This window comes from Streptopelia decaocto (genome assembly GCF_964273445.1).
Source record: "Streptopelia decaocto genome assembly, chromosome: 1".
In the NCBI taxonomy this organism is placed as follows: Eukaryota; Metazoa; Chordata; class Aves; order Columbiformes; family Columbidae; genus Streptopelia; species Streptopelia decaocto.
This window is the reverse complement of record NC_138663.1, coordinates 119,834,958-119,853,550: the sequence shown is the minus strand read 5'-3', so window position 1 is coordinate 119,853,550 and position 18,593 is coordinate 119,834,958. Positions and strand designations below refer to the sequence as shown.

The window sequence follows — 18,593 nt, the reverse complement described above, 5'->3', positions numbered from 1 at the left end:
AGCACCTGTGTATGTAACAGGCTTCCTTTAACTCCAAAAAGGAGCTTGAAACCTGATGCCAAAGCAAGGATGACAGACAGCCCTTTAGAGTGCTAGGCAGGAGCCATTCAGGAAGACACCTTATTGACTGCCCACAGGTGGTGGTTCCACCTTGTGGCACAGCCTTCTTAATGGGACATGTCTGTCGATTTTATGGTAGCCCAGTGATCAGGCCAGAGGTTTTATTACTGTTTACCCAGCAATATCCTGGCATGCACATCTTGCCATTTCTCCTCTTTCCAGGAGGCAACAAGGTCTATTCTGTCCTCTTCACCACAGAGAGGACATAGCACACACAACAACTGACTGCCTTAGGAAGGAACTAGGACAACCTGTACAGCTTGGAAGATTTTTTCTCCCTGCAAGGTAAGTTTATCTTTTGTTTCGGGTTACAACTTTTCTCCTCCTTCTGACCTGCATCCAAGATGAGACACCTAGGCAGCAAATGTTCCTCACGTGAGGAAAAAGTTATAAAACCAATAAAATTTAGGGGGGAGAGAGAGAGACACTATCTCAAGTTTATAGTCAGTTTTGATAGGGTCTGGATACTATTTTTATGCATAATTTGTTTAGAGACGCTATGTATTTAGTAACCCAAGTTTTAGAACATCATCTAAATCCACACTTTCAATATAGTAGTGGAGAAGACATTTTTTTGATTTCTAAGTGTGTAGGACAGGAACATTTTTTAAGTATGCTTGACATAAGGATTTCAGTCGTAGTTTAATTTATATCTTTGGATGCCTTAAAAACATTTTGTAAGTATTATCATTAAAAGGCAAACACAATTTATAACATTCCAACCAAGAAATATTGCTACTTCCCCACTGCATTTTATAGAAAAGTGGAGAGGTTAAAAGCTCTGTTTCGGTCTTACTTCTGCAGACTAACAAAATTAACCAAATGTATAAAACTTAAACAATGAAAGGAAGCTTCCAAGAGAGACTTCTATTTTAATTACAACTTTTCACAACCACTTTGTTGGAAGCTTGAAGAACGTTTCAGAAATCTTAATATATGCTTAGTTTGTATATTCTTACTGAGGCATATGTTTCAGCTGGTGTCAGAGACAGGATACTGAGCTAAATGGACTTCTCATCTGACTTAGTATGACAGCTCTCCAGCATTTTTTTTTCCTGTTCAGCATATCCAACCAGACATGCCTTAATCAAAGTCACAATGGGATTCTACAGTTCCCATTCACAGCGAGAGAATCATGCAACTAAACAGAATCCCAGTAAAATGTTTATAGGTCTACTTGAAGCATAATATAGAACTAGAGTATTAACAGTGATTCAATTTAATGACGATATTACCTTTTTTTATTCTAAATAACATTATAAAAATACAAAATCTATCCACCATTGATTTCTTTTTCTGTCAAGTGTTTTAGGTTTATACCTACCAAATGAACTAGCTCTACTACTTTCTATGCAAGAAAAAAGGGAACTACTTACCTCTTCTGAAGAGCCAGGTGCTTTCTGCAAGTTATCTGTCTGAGCTGAAACGCTTTCTGTCACAAAAGCTATATGTTCTGCTTTAAGTAACTTATCAGGATATATAAAAGGAGAAACAAGAAGCAGACTCCATCTGTTTAAGTCATCAAGAAACTGGAAGAGACAGAAAATAAAGATAAGTCTATACAGCAAGCATCTGATTTAATAATTCGTGTTTAAGTTATGCCCAGCCTAAATTCAAATCTGACCCTTCAGCATTATGTGAAGGGTATCTACCATTTCACACTCCTCATGAGGAAAAAAAAGGGGTAAAAGGCCTGAACCATTTAGGAGGAACACATTAAAAGTAAAACTAATGGCAACAACCCAAGCTTTTAAGCCATTCATACTCCAGCTGTCAGCTTTACAGGAAGAATGCACAAGTGAGTTGGCCACAAGACCGTTGGGCCATTGGCACTGTGACTTGTGGGCCGTTTGCAACTGGAGACATCCCTCATTCAACCTGATCCTCGTCTGCCATTCACACTGCACTTCCCCCTGCCTCTTCCTTCCTTCCCTCTTCTCCCCTGACTACACAAATCCCTGGCCCAGCTGCCTCAGTTCTGGTGGCTGACGGGCACTATCTGCTACTGAGCAGGGACTGAGAAAGCAGCCACAACACCCAGCCTGGCTGGCCAGTCACTACAGCCCCTCTAACTGGACAGTAGTCCAGGCAGCATTCATTCTAGTTGGGTAACAATCCTCCAGGAAACATACAGCCCCACTGCAAAGTCATATACGCTGTCTCTACGCTCATCTGTCAAAAGACCAACCAAGCTGTGAGCCGCAAGTGACCCAAGAGCGATATATTACACAGGTCTAATTTTCAGACCTAATTTACAAACTTCCAGGATTTCCTTTGTATGACAGTTATATTTTGTGGACATGTACAACTCATGGACAAATTCTTTAAAAAGATATTTTAAAAATATTTTTAAATTATCTGAAATAAAAGGAGAGGGTACTCTCTTTTTTATATATATATATATATTGAGTCTTCATGCATTTGCATTGAAATTACTCATACAGTATGTAACTCTAAGTTTAAAGTTGAAATGAATCATTCAAACTAAATTTGTCCATAAGGCAGCCTATACACTTAGCAGACTATTGGACAAACTTTTCCTTCATTAAATCATAAAAACGGATCCCTCACTTGTCCTCACAAATGAGCAAATAAAGCTCAATATCCAGAATCAGTAGAACGAAGGACAGTTTTAAGAACCTCAAAGATTCTAAATAATCTGTTCCCATACAATATTATTCCAACTTTTATGTAGTTATTTCTCCAGCATATTGCATTGAACTTATTTTTTCTGACATATTTTAAAAGTGGCAAACATTAGAAATAGATATTTTTTCTACTAGCATACTAGAAACACATGCTTTGCACACCATCTGTAATTTTATGTGGAATCATAAGAGAATTTCCCTACAGCACACTAAATGTGGACATGACATCTAAAATGAAACTGCACAATATTAGGTCTGTGGGAGTGTCTTGCCAATCCAACCAGCTTTACTGAGCACAGAAGCTGCAAGAGTAAACATTGCTGCGTTTCACGGGAAAGTGAACTGAACTCATGAAGCTTTATATTATCTTAAGCATGCAATTTGACTAAAGGTCAAACAAAAAAACCAAAACCTGACAGGTTACGATTTATTACTTGCTGGTATCTTATCTGAAGGAAGTCACTGAGCACAGTCCAGCAGCAGTTATACCTATCTGGAATGCAAAGTAGATCAGCTAGCTTCCTAGAAGCCAAAAAGGCATGCTAGTTTACTTTTTTTGCTTCACAGATGACATAGAGAGCTCCAGAGTGATGCTGCCCCTATCTTTAATGCAGCCAGGTCCAGAGCCTTTATATGCCACATTACTGAGGTGCAGCATGGCAGGCATCTTCCACAGGAATTCTCAGAGACAAATGGAACTAGCACATATTTTTTAAAGACAAATACATTTTTAATAAGAGCATTGACTTTATGCCAAACTTCAAGTCAAGCCACAGTTCCCTAGAGGGCTTCCCAGCTCCCAAAATAACAAACTGACAAGCTTTGTCAGTCTGCATGCGTAACACGGCAGACAGAAAAAAAATGTGCTTACTTGTGCAAGGACCCAGAAGAAGCTATTTCATAAAGTGGCAGAAGCAAAGAACAGCACAAATTAGTTGAAATATGATTCACAAAACAATAATCCAGGGTAATTTAGGCAAAACTCCTCTAAACATATGGACAATTATTTGGTTTTGCTTTTAAGAGCTTTATTGAAATGTGAATTAAGTATTTAGTCTTCCCGTGAGAGATTCTGAGATTGTCATCATCACTTTTAAGTATGAAATAATCTGCTCATTAGATAGCAAAAAGACTATTTTTAAACAAATTCCATTAGCATTTGTGATCTTATTTTCCCTGCACTGAAAACATACTTTTTACCCACTCAACTGTTGAAAAGCTTCTCTGCTTCTTGAAGAGTAGCACTTAGCCAACAACATCCTTCGCAAATACATTTCAGTAACACCCATTTAAGTAAAACATGTTACAACTTAAATAATTTCCACAAACACGCATATAAACATCAGCGAAAAGGAGAGATCAAAAATATTCTTATCCACAGCAATTCTGGTATTTAGTGACAAGTTTAGATAAATCAAACATGAACTAATTCAGTGGATTGGGGGGGGATGCCAGAGAAGTTCCACTTCTAAATCTGGAAGTCAGAAGCAAGCTTACTCTCAGCTTTACTTCCGGAGATGGCAAGCAAAGCTTGAGGCACAGTATTTTTCCAGTCATGGGCTACCACATCCTCACCCCACCCTCCTCTCTCACTGTCCATTTGCGCAAAAGCAGTTTTCACAGATCTTGGTTTTTGTGTCGGGAGAGGCACACAGTTCTTGATTCAAACTCCATGACAGATTCAGCTAAGTTCTAAATCTCTGACTCAAGTCTCGAACGCACAAACATGGCCAATATTTTTAGACTAAAGCCTTTTAGGTGCTAAAAGTATGTCACTAATATGGAAATACTAACAAGTTCTTCTAAGCGCTCCTATTGCCATAGCTGTACTTGCCCAGCTGCACTTCACACACATACAGTAAAAAACATTCCTCAGCCCACTCCTTAAGCCAACAACCTGTAGTAGTGAAGACAGGTAACTACAACGCTACTACGATTTTCTACCAAGGGTCTTACCTAAGCCCTCCCCTTGCCGAGCAGAGTTGTGACAGGCCTGGGACGCTACACCAGCTGTTTCTTAGTCACGAGTCCCGACCCGCCACTGACACACAGGCCGCCACGCACCCAAAGCGAAAGCGCGGCCCCGAGCCTCGCAACTGCTGCTCCCCGTTCCCTCCGGCCTCCGCCCCCTCAGCCCGCGACCGCCGCCGGGGAAGGCGCCGTGTGGCCCCCGCTCCCCCCGCTGCCCTCTCGCCGCGGGGGGCGCGACCGGACACCGCGGGGGGATGGGGTGGCCGCACATCGCCGCCGGCGCCCGGCGCGGAAGGCGGCGGGACGTTGCCACGGTAACACGGGAGGCCGCTCCCGGCCACGGCTGCTTCCCCGCCCGCCGGGCGCGGCCGCCTTGCCAGGCCTCAGCCCTCAGGGCTCGGGGCGGTACCTGCGTCTCGTCCGTGAAAAAGACTTTGTTCCCTATCCTGAGGCAGACTCGCTCCTCGGGCGGCACCTGCCTGCGCGGCTGCCGAGCCGGGGGCGCCGGGGCCCCGGCGCAGCGGCAGAAGATGAAGGAGCAGCGGGAGCGGTGCAGGCGGCGCACGGTGCGGCGGATGAGCGCGGCCGAGCGAGGCCCCCAGCGCGCCCATAGGTAGAGGTAGCAGAGCGTGATCAGCATGGCGCGCGCGCGCCCCGCCCCGCCCCGCCCCCCGCCCGGCCTCCCCAGCGGCCTCCCCAGCGGCCCGGCGGCCGCGGGGGGGGAGACCCCGCCCCGCACCAAATAGAAAGGGGCTTGCCGGTTGGGCGAGCCGGCCGGCCGCTCTGATTGGCTGGCGGCCTCGCGCGCTCGGCGCCTCGCCCCTTTTAAATGCCGGCGGGCCCTGCGGCTGTGTCTCGCGCTCCGCTCGCTGCTGGTGGAAGCTGCACCTGCTGCTGCGGAAAATACAAAATTCCGCTTTGAAATGACGTGTAGAGATAACGAAAAATCATCTAAAATGGCCAACCTGCGGACTTCTCTCGTCATGCCCTGTTAGCTGTCCCCTGGCTCTGGCGTGAGGGGCAGTGAGGAGGAGTGGTCTGTGTCCTCCCACCCTGGGCACCATGGTCTGAGTTCTCAGAGCATCCAGCAGCTTCTGCTTTCCAGAGCCAACACCATCCTGGTAGACAATGGTTTGAACGAATGCAGCAGTTCAGTGTCGTGATCACGAGTGGTGGGACCTGCCCTTCAGCTCTTTACGTCACACACGGCGCCATCTACAGCATGGGTGCAACACAGCGAACTGAGGTCATGTTCCCACTGTAGGGACATGTTTGCTGTCCCGTCAGCTGCATTTGCCCTTGCTGCTATGGGTCGCAGAAAAGTACCAAATAGGCAAAACAGGGAGAGACAAAGTATTCATCACTTGTTTCCATGCAGCAACAGGGAAGGGTCTCCCTCAGAAATGGCTCCACACTGGCAAGTGACTTTATTTCGGGGTCCGTGGTATCCTGGAGGAGCTGTATCCCCTCCAACACAGAACCAGTTGCCAGGTCCCACACTGGTTCCAGGATAGCCACAAGAGGGTAAAGCGGGCACAAGCAGATCCATTTGATTTCAGTCGATTTGCTGGATTCGCGGAACAAGAAATACGAAATCAGGGCTCAGCAGGGCTGGTCATTGAAGCTGGAGTGAAGAGCAGCCTGTTGGGGAATAAAGCCGTAGGATTTGCATGTGCCATATGTGCTGCAAACACAAATTGCCCCTACAGAGACAGCACAGAGGTAACAAGGTATCCTTTACTCCTCTGGTACCTCTGTGCACTAAAGCTGTTAAATAATTTCTATACTTTATATGGAAGGTACTCACAACATTGAGCTCTGTGGAAAGAACACATATATAAGTCTGATCCTAGCAGATATTCAGTGGGTGAATGAAAACAGAAGAAAAATGCAACAAGAAAAATGCAAGAAGGCTACAAGAAATAAGCCAATATGAACATTAAAGTTGCAGCTGACTGATACATGACAATAATTTCCTGAACAGGGCATGAAGCCACATTCTTTTATATTATTGTGAACTCAAGGACATATGTGTGCTTGGAAAGTTACTAAAATAGCTGTTCTAAAAGAACAATTTCCTAAATAGAACCCCAGCAACAATATGCTGGCACTATAGATAAACAAGGAACAAATTGGCCTTGCACATTTTGGAGCAGGCATCAATATGAAAAAAACACCACCAGTACTATGACAGACTTTTTTATTTCTTCAAATCTGGACACACAGCAGAAGCTTATCCAAAATGGTAGGAATCACTGGCATAATTTTGATTTCCACAATGCATGGCACAAACAGGTGACAATCTCCTTTGGAGGGCCAAATAATTTAAATAATTCTCCATCTCAAGCTTAAGAAATACCAGCCTTGTGCTTCTGTTATATCCTGTGCATATTCTAGACAGAGAGGAACAAAACTTCCAGCGGTCCTAACTTGGCATTATACACTGTTCCTTTATGTGACTTTTATCTTATGCAGGAAGTCAAAATACTTACCCAGGCACATCAAAAGAAAGAAAACAAGCAAAGTATGCAACCTCAAAAGAAAGCTCTCAGCTTTCGAATTCACTTTCTCTGTGATAGTTCAACAGTGCATGTATTGCTGACCTTCAGAGCACACCACAAACACAACTGTTTATATAACCTTTGCACAATGAGGAACACACTTTGCTTAATCCTGTATTGGCATCAAATACCATCAACTATATTATAAGCCTTTTTGGTTTTAAGCTTCCCTTACCCTGGAAATGTTTATAAATGAGTAAAATGAATCAAAACTTCATGATGCAACAGAATATAAAGCAGAACAATATACAGGCAAAAATATTCACTATTTTAAGAAAAGTTTCTACATATCTTGGCACATTCTCAATTAGAATAATTCGAGGCTATAAATTTGCTGTAGGTTTTCTGGTTTCTATTATAGTGTAGCTTACACCTAATCATGACGAGCTCTGATTAAAAGATTAACAATTTTAGGCTGGGAAACATTCTTTTTTTATTATTGTGAAGCCAAGGCCTTGTATGCACCAGGAAATTTACTAAAATAGGTATTCTGAAATAGCTATGTCAATCAGTTCCTCCTTAGAGGAGGATGGAAGGAAGTCTTGGAAAGGAACAGTGAGTAATACTAGCCCTCAGACTTCCCAGAACACTTGGGTATTTGTCATAGAGAAAAATTACAGAAACATGTAGTGAGATGATGAACACACACGCACAGAGACATGAAATTGTTTAAAGAGAATTTGAAAAACCCTGAAGAAAGTGAATATGTTAAATTTTGATTTTCTGCCCACAAGCTTGGAGAATCCTGTTCACCCTGCAATGGGAGAGAAAGGGCAGCTTCAGTCTAGGGGGCGTAGATCTCTCTCCCTTAGCTCTTTGGATGGTCCACGTGGGAAGGATCCCAAAAGAGGCCGCTCAGAACTGGGAGCCAACTCTACCATGTAACCTCAGCAGAGATGGGTGTCTCTTTTTGACTTTAAAGCAATATTATGAGACTGGCCTTGCTGTGCTTTGTGAATGGCTTGGTGTCCTCCTCACTCTTCCCTAAAAGCTTTTCCATCCATTTGAGGAGCTTTGCACGCTATTAGAGGCTACAAATGCTTATGTCATGTTGTTTAATACCAGATATTATTCAAAACTATAAATGCTGCAGAGCTATCCTGTTTCCTTTACTATACCAATTTATATTGAGCACTCTTTATTCTTGCAGATGCACAAGTGCTTTCATGAGAAAACTGAGTAAACCAGGTTTCCAACAAAGACAAAAAAACTCTTCCAATTAACACAGAATAATTAGCTTATGGCTTATCTCTCTGTAAAAGTCAGAGTCAAGTCTGTCAAAGTTATTTTCAGGTACTATCACAAATCCGAAAAATACTCCCGGTTTCTGGGAAAAGTGGATGAGCATCTCTAACAGATTCAGTGTTTTCTGATCCTATGAAGTGTTCTTCACCAAATACAGCACATTGTATAAAAATTAAATGTATTGTAAAAAGAAATATAGTTCTTAAAATTAGACAGCTATGACTGGACTAACTGCTGCCTTTACTTTTTTGGGGGGGTTGTTTTTGTTGTTTTGTTGTTTTTCTGTGGTTTTGTGTTTTAGAAACTAGAGATCATACATTGTTAAAGCTGCTATTATTTTACTGGAATAAATCATTTTCCACAGATCTGCAACCTGAATACAGCTACAGATTTCCATTAAAATACCAGTTGAAGTTGTGTGCTTCAATTAATTAGTACAATAATGTAATATTAACTTACATCTTTTCTACAGCATGATTATGTTAGATTACATTATTGCTTCCTAGCAAAAAAAATATTTTTAATAATTTTGTAATACATTTCATCTTGCAAGGCTTTTTCAACAGATGTATTTGATGGCAACTTTTCATCTTTGGGAGAACTCTACTTCAGTACTTTAGGCTTTGTTCCTGGCAAATTCTATCCAGAGTTATAAACCGATTATCCTCACATACATATCTGATTGCAAGATCAGAACCATATACAGCTATTGTGTAATGCACACTTCCCCTTCAACTATCAAATTAAATTAGGTCTAAATAAAACTAAGCTGATGAAATTATATATGTGTGTTTAAAACCGTAATTCAGCAAGGTATCTAATTACAATTTAGATTACTTAAGAAGTTTTCAATTTTTTCTCAGGACCCATGCAGTTTGTATAGACTGTATCTATATTTTATTGAGACTGTGCACATATTTTCTTATCTGAGATACAGTATTATTTACTTAGTTACAAATTTACAAATATTACACAGCATTTAAACATGGGAGAGAGTAGATTTAGACCGTGGATCCTCTATTGCATATTGTCAGTGACTCCCAGAACAGCATTTAATGGCTTTGGCCTTTCAGTTTAAACCATGACTATTTGTCACAGCAAGGAAGGATGTTCTAAAGAACAGGAAAATTTAATACAAGAATTGGACCTCAACAAATTTAAACCTGGAAACTGTTACCGAAAACTACTTCAAAAACCTCAGAACTGCTGTTACACTATTACTTTTGCCAGCCCTGGAAGCCCCAAGTTGCTAACACAATCATCAGTGCATCAATGTAGGAAAATCTGTCCTTAGCTCCACTCTGTTGGAAGAAACATTTAATTTTAAGCAAAATCAGCCTAATGTACAAAACCCCACCTGTGCAAAGGGATACAATGTCTTCTAATACAGAACAATTTCAAAGGGAAAGGAACGTCTCTCAAGGGAATATATCTGGTGGTCTTTATCTGGGAATTCAGCCCCTTCTTGCTGACAGGACACTTGCTACCTGAGGCTGGATCAGAGCTTGGAAAAGAGCCACAAGCTTTACCTCGGAGGGATCTGACTCCCACAGAGAATTTTCATTGTCCTCTCAAACTGACTGTTTGGATGGTTTCTTCAGCTAAGTCAGCTAGAAGGGACCTCATTCGTCCTAAATAATCAATGGACATTCTATGTTCAATAAACTGAACCATTTTTCTCTCTCTGGGAAGAGAGAGAAAGCGATTATATCAGGGAGCTGAATCTGTTCCCTTTCATGTCAATATGTAAACAGTACTGATGGAAAGATAATTCAGCTTTCAGTTCTTATAATTCTCATGCATCTCTGCAGCAGCTGGGAAATGAAGGAAACAAAATGAAATGTAGCAATGAACCACAACAATGAAAATCAGATAATGTCACCCATCGGGTAATAAATTGTTCTTTTACAGTGTAACAGGCTATGAGGAATGCACGCTACAAATGAAAACAGTGAGAAGAGAGCTTGGAAGGAGTCCATTTCTATTGAGTCTTCGTAAATTTATAGCATATATTGCATACTTTGAATTAAAAGATTACTCAAAGCAATGGCAGTCATAACCCTTATTCTTTGATAGACAAAGTAATCTTTCTTGGCGTAAGCTTTCTTCTCCATCCATCAAATAGCAATCAAGATAAAGGAACATCCCTAAAGTCTTGAGGAGGCCACTAGGCCTATCTTCTAAATCCTCTCATCTTCATTCATTTTTGGTATCTTTTTTAAAGTTAGGACATGGAAAACACTCCAGTAATTTTTTTTTAAAATTACATTTAAAATTCCCTTTGAGTCTCTGTTGCACTTTTTTAGGGCAGGATGTGGACGAGTTTTCCCACAACATGCAAAAAGGATATTGATATAATTTAAAGCAAATACAGAGTACGTGAAACAATGACAGAAAGATAAAGCGTATGGATTATTTTCCATGTGATTTGCTAACTAAACTTAACAAAAAAAGCCTCTGTTTCCCTAGCAGCGCTGACCCCAGGACAGCCTGCCAGCCCGGGAGCCCTATCTTTGAACTGTAGTCAAAAGAAATCTCATTAAGGACGGTCCCCTCCTTTCACCTGAGGCCGTGTTTGTTTTCCGTAAGTATTCTTTGGGAGCTGAGATAAAGGAGGGGCTGAAAGGCGCCGGCAAGCGCCCAGCCCGCCACAGCCTTGAGACCCCCAAACGCCATGGAGGCCGCAGCTCCGGGTCTCCCGCTCCGGGCCCCAGCGGGTCCCACCGCCCAGCGCTCCCGGCGGCTGCGGCGGCCGCCCCGGCAGAGGGAGCGCCCGCAGAGGTAAGTGGGGCAGGCGCGGGGGGCTTCTTTCGGCAGCCTTCCTTTCAAAGCTCCGGCTCAGTTATCATTTCAATGCAACCATTGCAGCATTGCATAAACAACGGAGAACAATTTCCGACTTCGGAAGTAAAAGGGCAAAAGATGTTTCTGAAAGCGTTTCACTCGGAACGGGTGCTTTAATTTATTTTGCCAATGTATTATCCTTTTCAGCCAAATATTTCAGAACTTACTTGTAAATGGAAGTAAATGAAAACTAAGGTTGCAATAACTGATTTATTATTTTTTTTAAGTTTATTTACCTTTCCTATCTGAAAGCACTTTTCCATTTCCTGAACTGTATGGACCTGTGTCACAGCAGCAGAGGTGGAAAGTGCCCTGTTTCCCAAAAATAAGACAGTTTTATATTAATTTTTGCTACAAAGGTGTCTTTTTCTTTTTTTTCTTTTTTTTTTTCTTTTTTTTCTTTTTTTTTTTTTTTTTTTAACATGTATAGCTGCCTAGACATTATTTAGATGGACTTTTTTTAATGAACTGTAACTAGGGGTTATTTTTGGAGAAGGGCTTATATTTTGAGCATACTCAAAGATCCTGAAAAATCATGCTAGGGCTTATTTTTGGGCTAGGTCTTATTTTTGGGGAAACAGGGTACTGTTAAAAAGAGCATCTGTAATTGGAGTCCCCCCTGCCACCAGACAAAAGGCAGATGTAGCATGCAGCACTGCATACACTAATTAGATCAAATTGCCCATGTCAGTTTGATGCTGGAGTTGCTTACTCAATAAATAACCAGCCACTCAGTGATGACATGGAATCTGTATTTAGACATACTCTCAGATGGGGAGGGTTACTTTTTATTTTGTAGCAGTGCTGTATTAAAAGAAAAAAACCACACAGTATTAATTACATCATCATCTGGAGTTCAATGTAGTCGCTTTGAGTTGTGTAATCTTAAATGGAAATTACACCCTAGTTAAAAATGTGCAAGTATTGCCTAATTTTTTTAATCAGATTGTAGACAGAAGGCAGACTAATATTGCCATAGAAATCAGACTTACCAAATCAAAATGTGTTGAAAAGAAAAAAAATCATTGTATTTCAAAAGATACCAGAAGAATCTAACAAATGGAGCTGTACTGTACACATATTACCACAAGGAATTAACTGTGGGAATACTGTTCTATTTAATCTTTCAGCAGCCCTGCTTTATGGAGGCCCTGGATGCTCACAGCAAGAGATGGTGAAATGACAGAGAATCAACAAACGGTGAGAGTAAATAAAGGAGAAAATAATCCTTATAGAAAACAGGTGCAGAAATTGAAGCTATTTGAACACAGGAAGTGACACTTGGTCATCTATTCATTTTTTCTTTCAAGCTTTTCTTTAGTGTTAGAAAATATGGTTCAAATTACAGTGTTCTGTACATTATAATGGTTAAGAGTATCTCTCATTTTGTATCAGATACAGAATCATTATAAGTTCTTAAAGAGCTGCCAAAAGCACTGCTTATTCAAAACAACTCTTATTTTAACAGCAGTGTTTACTTGCCTAATTATGAAAATAATAATAACCTCAGTTTGAAATTTTCAGGCCCAGTCTGTATGTGATATTTTTTATATAGGAGGACTTTGAGTGAAAATTACTTTCAGATAAAATAAAATAAAATAAAATAAAATAAAATAAAATAAAATAAAATAAAATAAAATAAAATAAAATAAAATAAATCTGCAGCACCCAAACCCCACATACTTTCAGGTGGACAATTTTGGGAGGGATGTTGCTATAGATAAACTAGCTAAGAAATCAACAGAAAATTGGATTTTAAAGTAGCTCGTACTGCCAAGTGCCTTTGAAAGGCATCATGATTATTAGTTTTACCTGCTCAAGTAGGAAGATTACTTAGGCTCAAAGAACAAAAATAAAGAGAAACTGAAGCACGCTCAGCATTGATCCCAATACTGTGAACTTTAAAGAATGTATTGAAATGGTGCTACTCACATGCTTAGTTTTAAGAACCTGTGTTAGTTTTTGCAGCATTGGACCCACAGTTACATCTTCAACTCTTTTATCAAAGGCTCAGCAGATTAAGAGAACTCCTCTCTTTAGTGCAAGTCTTTAAAGACTCACAATTTCTACTGCAACAGCTTTTTACCTTGTACTTTTTGTCTGCTGAAGGTGGAAGTTGTAACTGTACAGATCTGAGGGACTGCCACACTCCACCTGGCAGGCGCCCTGGGAAGAACACCCTCCCCAGTGGTGTTCCAAGCTCTGCCAGAAGCACCTGTACATGTACTAAGGATAAGAGGAGTCTTATTCTCATGCTTATAGTGCTGATTTAAAAAAATGAAGGTTTCTGAAGTCAGGAAGCTGTGATTTATAACTGAAGTTGTGTTTCTGTAGAAATTTTTTTTCAACCAACTCAGAAGATCTCATTCACACTTGGGCTTATGCCCACTTGTGTGAGAAAAACAAACCACATATGAAGTTTTCCACATTCATGCTAACAGCCTGGCATTTTTTCAAGCCAACTATAACTGAAACGGTTGAGTTTGATTTTTTCAACATTTCTCCTTCTTGCCAGAAGCTTCTCAGATCCTTCTCATCCATCCCTTATAGCCCACCCACACTGCTTCAGCATCCAAGATGCCTCTGTAGCTTGGGACTTAATGAAGGCTGAAGGAGAACTTTAGGAGCCCTTTCATGTGCTTTTTGATAGGGTCACAACAACTGAGGAAAGATGCTTGTATACTTTGTGTCGTGCAGAGGTGGAAGATGTGCTCACATCCCACAGCTGTGGAAGGCAAGAGGTATCTTCTTCAGCAAAACTACTGAGGTTTCTAGCAGAAAGCCTTCAAAGATGGGTTGAGCACAATGTTTTTGCTAGTTAGTTGCATGCTGGCTACTTTTATTTTCTGCAGTGTATACATGCATATGCCAGTGCTTTACAGATCGGTAGACACTCCAAACACTAGAGAGTGGAGCAAATGTAAGTTTCGATATCATCTGTGTAATTGTAAAAATGCCAGGAATATACATATAAGAATCTAACCTGGGAAATCGAAAGACACAGAATAGAGCACTAAAATATAAAAGTACTGGTAAAAAAAATTAATAATTTTACCTCAATTGCCAAGAACATGTGTTGCAATACACCCTATAGTTACCTATACATATGTTTTTCCTTGCATGCTTTTCCTCCCTATCACCTAAATTCATCATTATTTATGCCCAAATAAAATCCATGAAAAGTAATTTGAAGTTACTATTGCCATATCTACAGCAGAATACAAATGAACATTGAACATTTTCTCCTGTACACAAACATCTGAGGTAGGTTTTGCAATTAATTTGCTTTCATCAGAATTGCTTTTCAGAAATGCTGTATTATAGTCTGTAAAGAAAAAGCATATGATATGTGTTTAACCAAGATATATCATTACATATATAATTATTTTTAAAAAATATTCTAAAATGAAGACAGCAGAAAATACAGGTCAATAAAGATAAAAAATACTATTTTAATGTAAATATGAAAGGAGCAAAATTACATATGGTATTTAACACAGATATTATGATCCCATCTACAATGTTCAGCCAGATTAGGAGTCTGTAGTACTAGGTACTGTGTAAACAAAGAAAATGACTCTCCTGATTAAACACAAAAAACCCCTCAACAATACCCTAACACCCTGAAGACAAATCATTTTGCCTGTATTTGGGTACGAGAGAAATAGGTCAATGTAAAAGGTAGAAAGAGAATTCTACAGGACCCCTTGCTCAGTCTGTAGCCCAAGGGCTTTTTCAGGGCTCACCAAAATATCCCTGCTGAAGCCTGTTTCCTCAGAACTATAGATCAATTCTTCTGACAGTGGCAAAAGTAATGCCTGTTTGTAGCAGAGTGGATGGTTTCTAGCTTCTGTTCACTAGACGTTCTAGCATAGCAAAGATAATTCTTCCTATTTCGTGCACCATCAAGTTTATAGCAATAGGAGGAAAAAAAGTCTTCTTTTTTAAGATATGGTAGAGAATACATGCATGCAGGATGAAGTTATACAGCTCAGTGACTTCGGGATATGCTTTCAGGTTTACATTCCAGGTTTATATTCTTAATAGGATTTAGTAATGTTAACATTTGCAAATTATTTTTTTATCGTGAACTTAATTTGAAGGAATTTATTCTGTGCTAAATTTATTTTGATATTTGAAATATATTTTTGCTACCTACTTTGTTATATCAAAATGCTCTTTTTTATCACTGTTCACAAAGAAATATAAGATGCCAGCTGTCTCTTGATTTTACTGTTTGCACTCTCAATGTGCTTGTACGATCTTTCATTACAATTAAGCATGCCAGCTTGAACATTCCATTTCCAAACTACTGGTTAGTGTAGTTAAAGAGGTATTTTATAAAACCCTAGCCTCTCAATCTTTTAAACTGACTGAAAATCCTTTTTTCTTCCACTCACTGAACTTCTGATTGGTGATGTTATTAGCTTATCAGTCTCTATAGATATTCTGTATGAACTTAAGCAAAATGTACGATACTTCATGGCTTTATGGCTCATAAACTGTACAAGCTCAAATGCTTTGTTAAATGTGCAACTAGAAGAAAAAAGTGAAATCTTATCTTTTAGTATATTCTAAATAATAAATATGTCTCTTTACAGTCAGAACTGGATGGTCAAATAACAAATTTTAGATCGAAAGGAGCCCTGGGGTTTCAACATCCTGTGAGGTGAGTTAAATCCTATCACTTGATACAGGAAAAATGATACCTTCCAAGATAAGACATATTTCTTCTCAGGACAAGTATCAGTTTGCCTCTAGAGTATCTCTTCTTATTAATGCAGTTTAACTACTCACCAGATGCTGTAGATCTTTCTCTCTCCACAAGAAAATATGCCTGGGCTAAACAGAACCTGAGACAATATGCTAATAATGAAATAAGAAAAAAGTAATATTAAAATAAACTATGTTCTTCTGCCTCATCTAATTTTTATTTACATTTATTAATATGATAAAAACCCTCAAAGCCCAAATAATTTATATGAGTAGCTGCTGATGGAATGTGATTTGTTACAGATCTGTGTCCTAAGGTTGCCTAAATTCGCTCTTGAATAAAAGTTGAACTCCAGGTAAAGCTTTTCCTGTGCTGGGGGGATTTATAAGGGTTTTCACCAACATTTGGATTATTTAAGGCTCAATGACATAAAATCTCCTGATCTGGACTTTTGTTTAGAGGTGGAAAATTCATTAAATATTCCTCTTCTTTACAAACACTTGTTTTTATAGAAGTTGTTGTAGCTTAAATTCTGTGTGACCTTTATCACTGTCAAACTTAATTGAAAACTGGCCAAAGAGGAACCAAGAGGAAGAGATATACATATGCACATAAAACCAAAAAGAAATACATATGTATACAGACCACATAAGTTTTGCTTTAGTGGGAAAGCTGATGAAAACCTGAAATATAAATTAAGCCATTTATTATTTCAATACAAAACAATATGAATTTTGAAATAAATCTCTCTAAGCATACATCTCCTCCACTACCTGGAAACACAAAAATCACATTAAGATCAACATCTGTGCAACAGGCAACCAGGCCCAATCTTAACCTGGTGCCTTAATCTTAATTCCAGAATCCCAATACATTCCTCAAACTTCCCCCAGTTGCACATGACACTTTGATTCTGAACTGTGCTAAAAAACAAAGCAAACTGAAGTATCTCAAGCACCCATCATTGTCCTGACAACATTTTATCAGGATGGGAACTTAGATAAATCTAACACCTAATATGCCCAAAGCAACTGAGGTAACTTAAAATCAACCATACTTTTTAGTCAGCAACTTTTATTTCAGAAGACAAGAAACCCCAGGATTTTTCTCTCTTGAAAGATAAAAATAGGTTTTAATACTCAATCTAGCTTAGCTGGGAAAGTGTTGCATAATTTTACTTTTTCTCTTAAAAATATTTTCTTATTAGACTTTATTTGCCCAAGTCCAAATCCCAAAAGTTTCTTAATAACATTGGAGAGAAGGTTCTGGCAAGTTTTCCGGTACAAGCTACAATTCATTTCTACAATGACGATGCCGACTCTGAGGAAGATGAAGAAGAAATCAGTTCAGCCTAACAAGGAACAGTGGTCAGCCTTGACAAAGACAATATAAAAATCAAGAGATAAAAAAGCAGCTGCAACAAATGTATGGACAAACATCTGACTGAAAAAAGAAATACATCAAAGATCATAAGAACACTATTTATAACTATCTTAACAAGAAGAATGAGTCAATGCAACCAGAAACTAAGAGGAAATCCTTTTGTGTTTTGAGAGACTTCTAAATAAAACCCTGAAGACAAACAAAAGATTATAACGTTTTAAGTTGAGATAGTTTAAGTAACATGGATTAAGAACATTGGGAGTACTATACTTAGTTATCACTATTTTTTTACATTGCAGTCCTGATAAAATTAAAATAGGATTGATTATGGGGCAAAATAATATACTGTACAGCCCTGAAATAACCCAAAGACTTTCAAACAACATTTGTAAGAATTTAAGTAAAGAATGATTTAAAATGCAAAGACCATTGCTTATTAGCTCCATGGTACATATCTATTCTGATATAAATGCTGTACACCAAACTGACCTAATCCATTTCAAGAGAGATTCCAGTATAAACCTCTGTCAAGACAAGTTCTAAAAAACAGTTGTGGTATTTTCTGGGGTCCTGTCTTTCTGTTATTATCAGATTTCTCCCCTCTAATCAGAAAAGTGCCTTTTTGTCAGTAAAGAAAAAGCCTTGATTAAAAACTATGATTTAATTTAACGACACATTAAAACGTGCATTTTGTGCTACCTTTGTTTTTGTCTTCACCACAATATTCAAATCTTATTTATACAGCTCGGAGTGCTTGAATATATTTTAATATAACTGACCTACTGCTGATTCCTGTCTAGTGGGGTTTGGATATATCCCTCACTACTTTGATATTTCTTTTACATTTATGTTCAGGAAGACCTAGGTTACTAATTTTCATCAGCGTCTTCATGTGATATACAATGTAGACACATCTGTTTCAACACTGTTATTCCACTAGCAAAAACTGCTTTTTCAGTATAGTTTATTTTATTCAGAGAACTGGAATAATCTCTTTGCTTGACCTTTTTGTTTGCATAAATTGTGTACGCTTGGAGAGTTTGCCGGTACTTGTCTTGTTATGCCAGCATTTTTTAATTGGCTCAAGAACTAACTATTTAGCCCCAT

General features: G+C 39.2%; 2 protein-coding genes across 3 annotated transcripts in view; one reads left to right on the top strand and one right to left on the bottom strand.

The window, feature by feature from the left end:
* Positions 1–5,379, bottom strand: part of HLCS (holocarboxylase synthetase) — a gene marked incomplete at its 5' end in the record, with an annotated part of 122,463 nt that extends 117,084 nt beyond the window's left edge. The window contains 2 exons of one of the 2 annotated variants that reach the window (XM_082058514.1): positions 1,497–1,649; positions 5,149–5,379. In XM_082058514.1, coding sequence (XP_081914640.1) covers positions 1,497–1,649; positions 5,149–5,379 — 384 coding nt within the window. Of the gene's footprint in view, positions 1–1,496; positions 1,650–4,724; positions 4,892–5,148 lie in introns of those variants that run through there. The other variant, XM_082058515.1, reaches the window with a different exon arrangement.
* Positions 5,380–11,219: 5,840 nt separating this feature from the next.
* Positions 11,220–17,458, top strand: RIPPLY3 (ripply transcriptional repressor 3; the record flags this gene model as incomplete). Its single annotated transcript, XM_082076382.1, has 4 exons — positions 11,220–11,326; positions 12,520–12,589; positions 15,991–16,058; positions 17,311–17,458. The coding sequence occupies 4 exons, from the start codon at positions 11,220–11,222 to the stop codon at positions 17,456–17,458; spliced, it is 393 nt and encodes a 130-aa protein (XP_081932508.1).
* Positions 17,459–18,593: the final 1,135 nt, after the last annotated feature.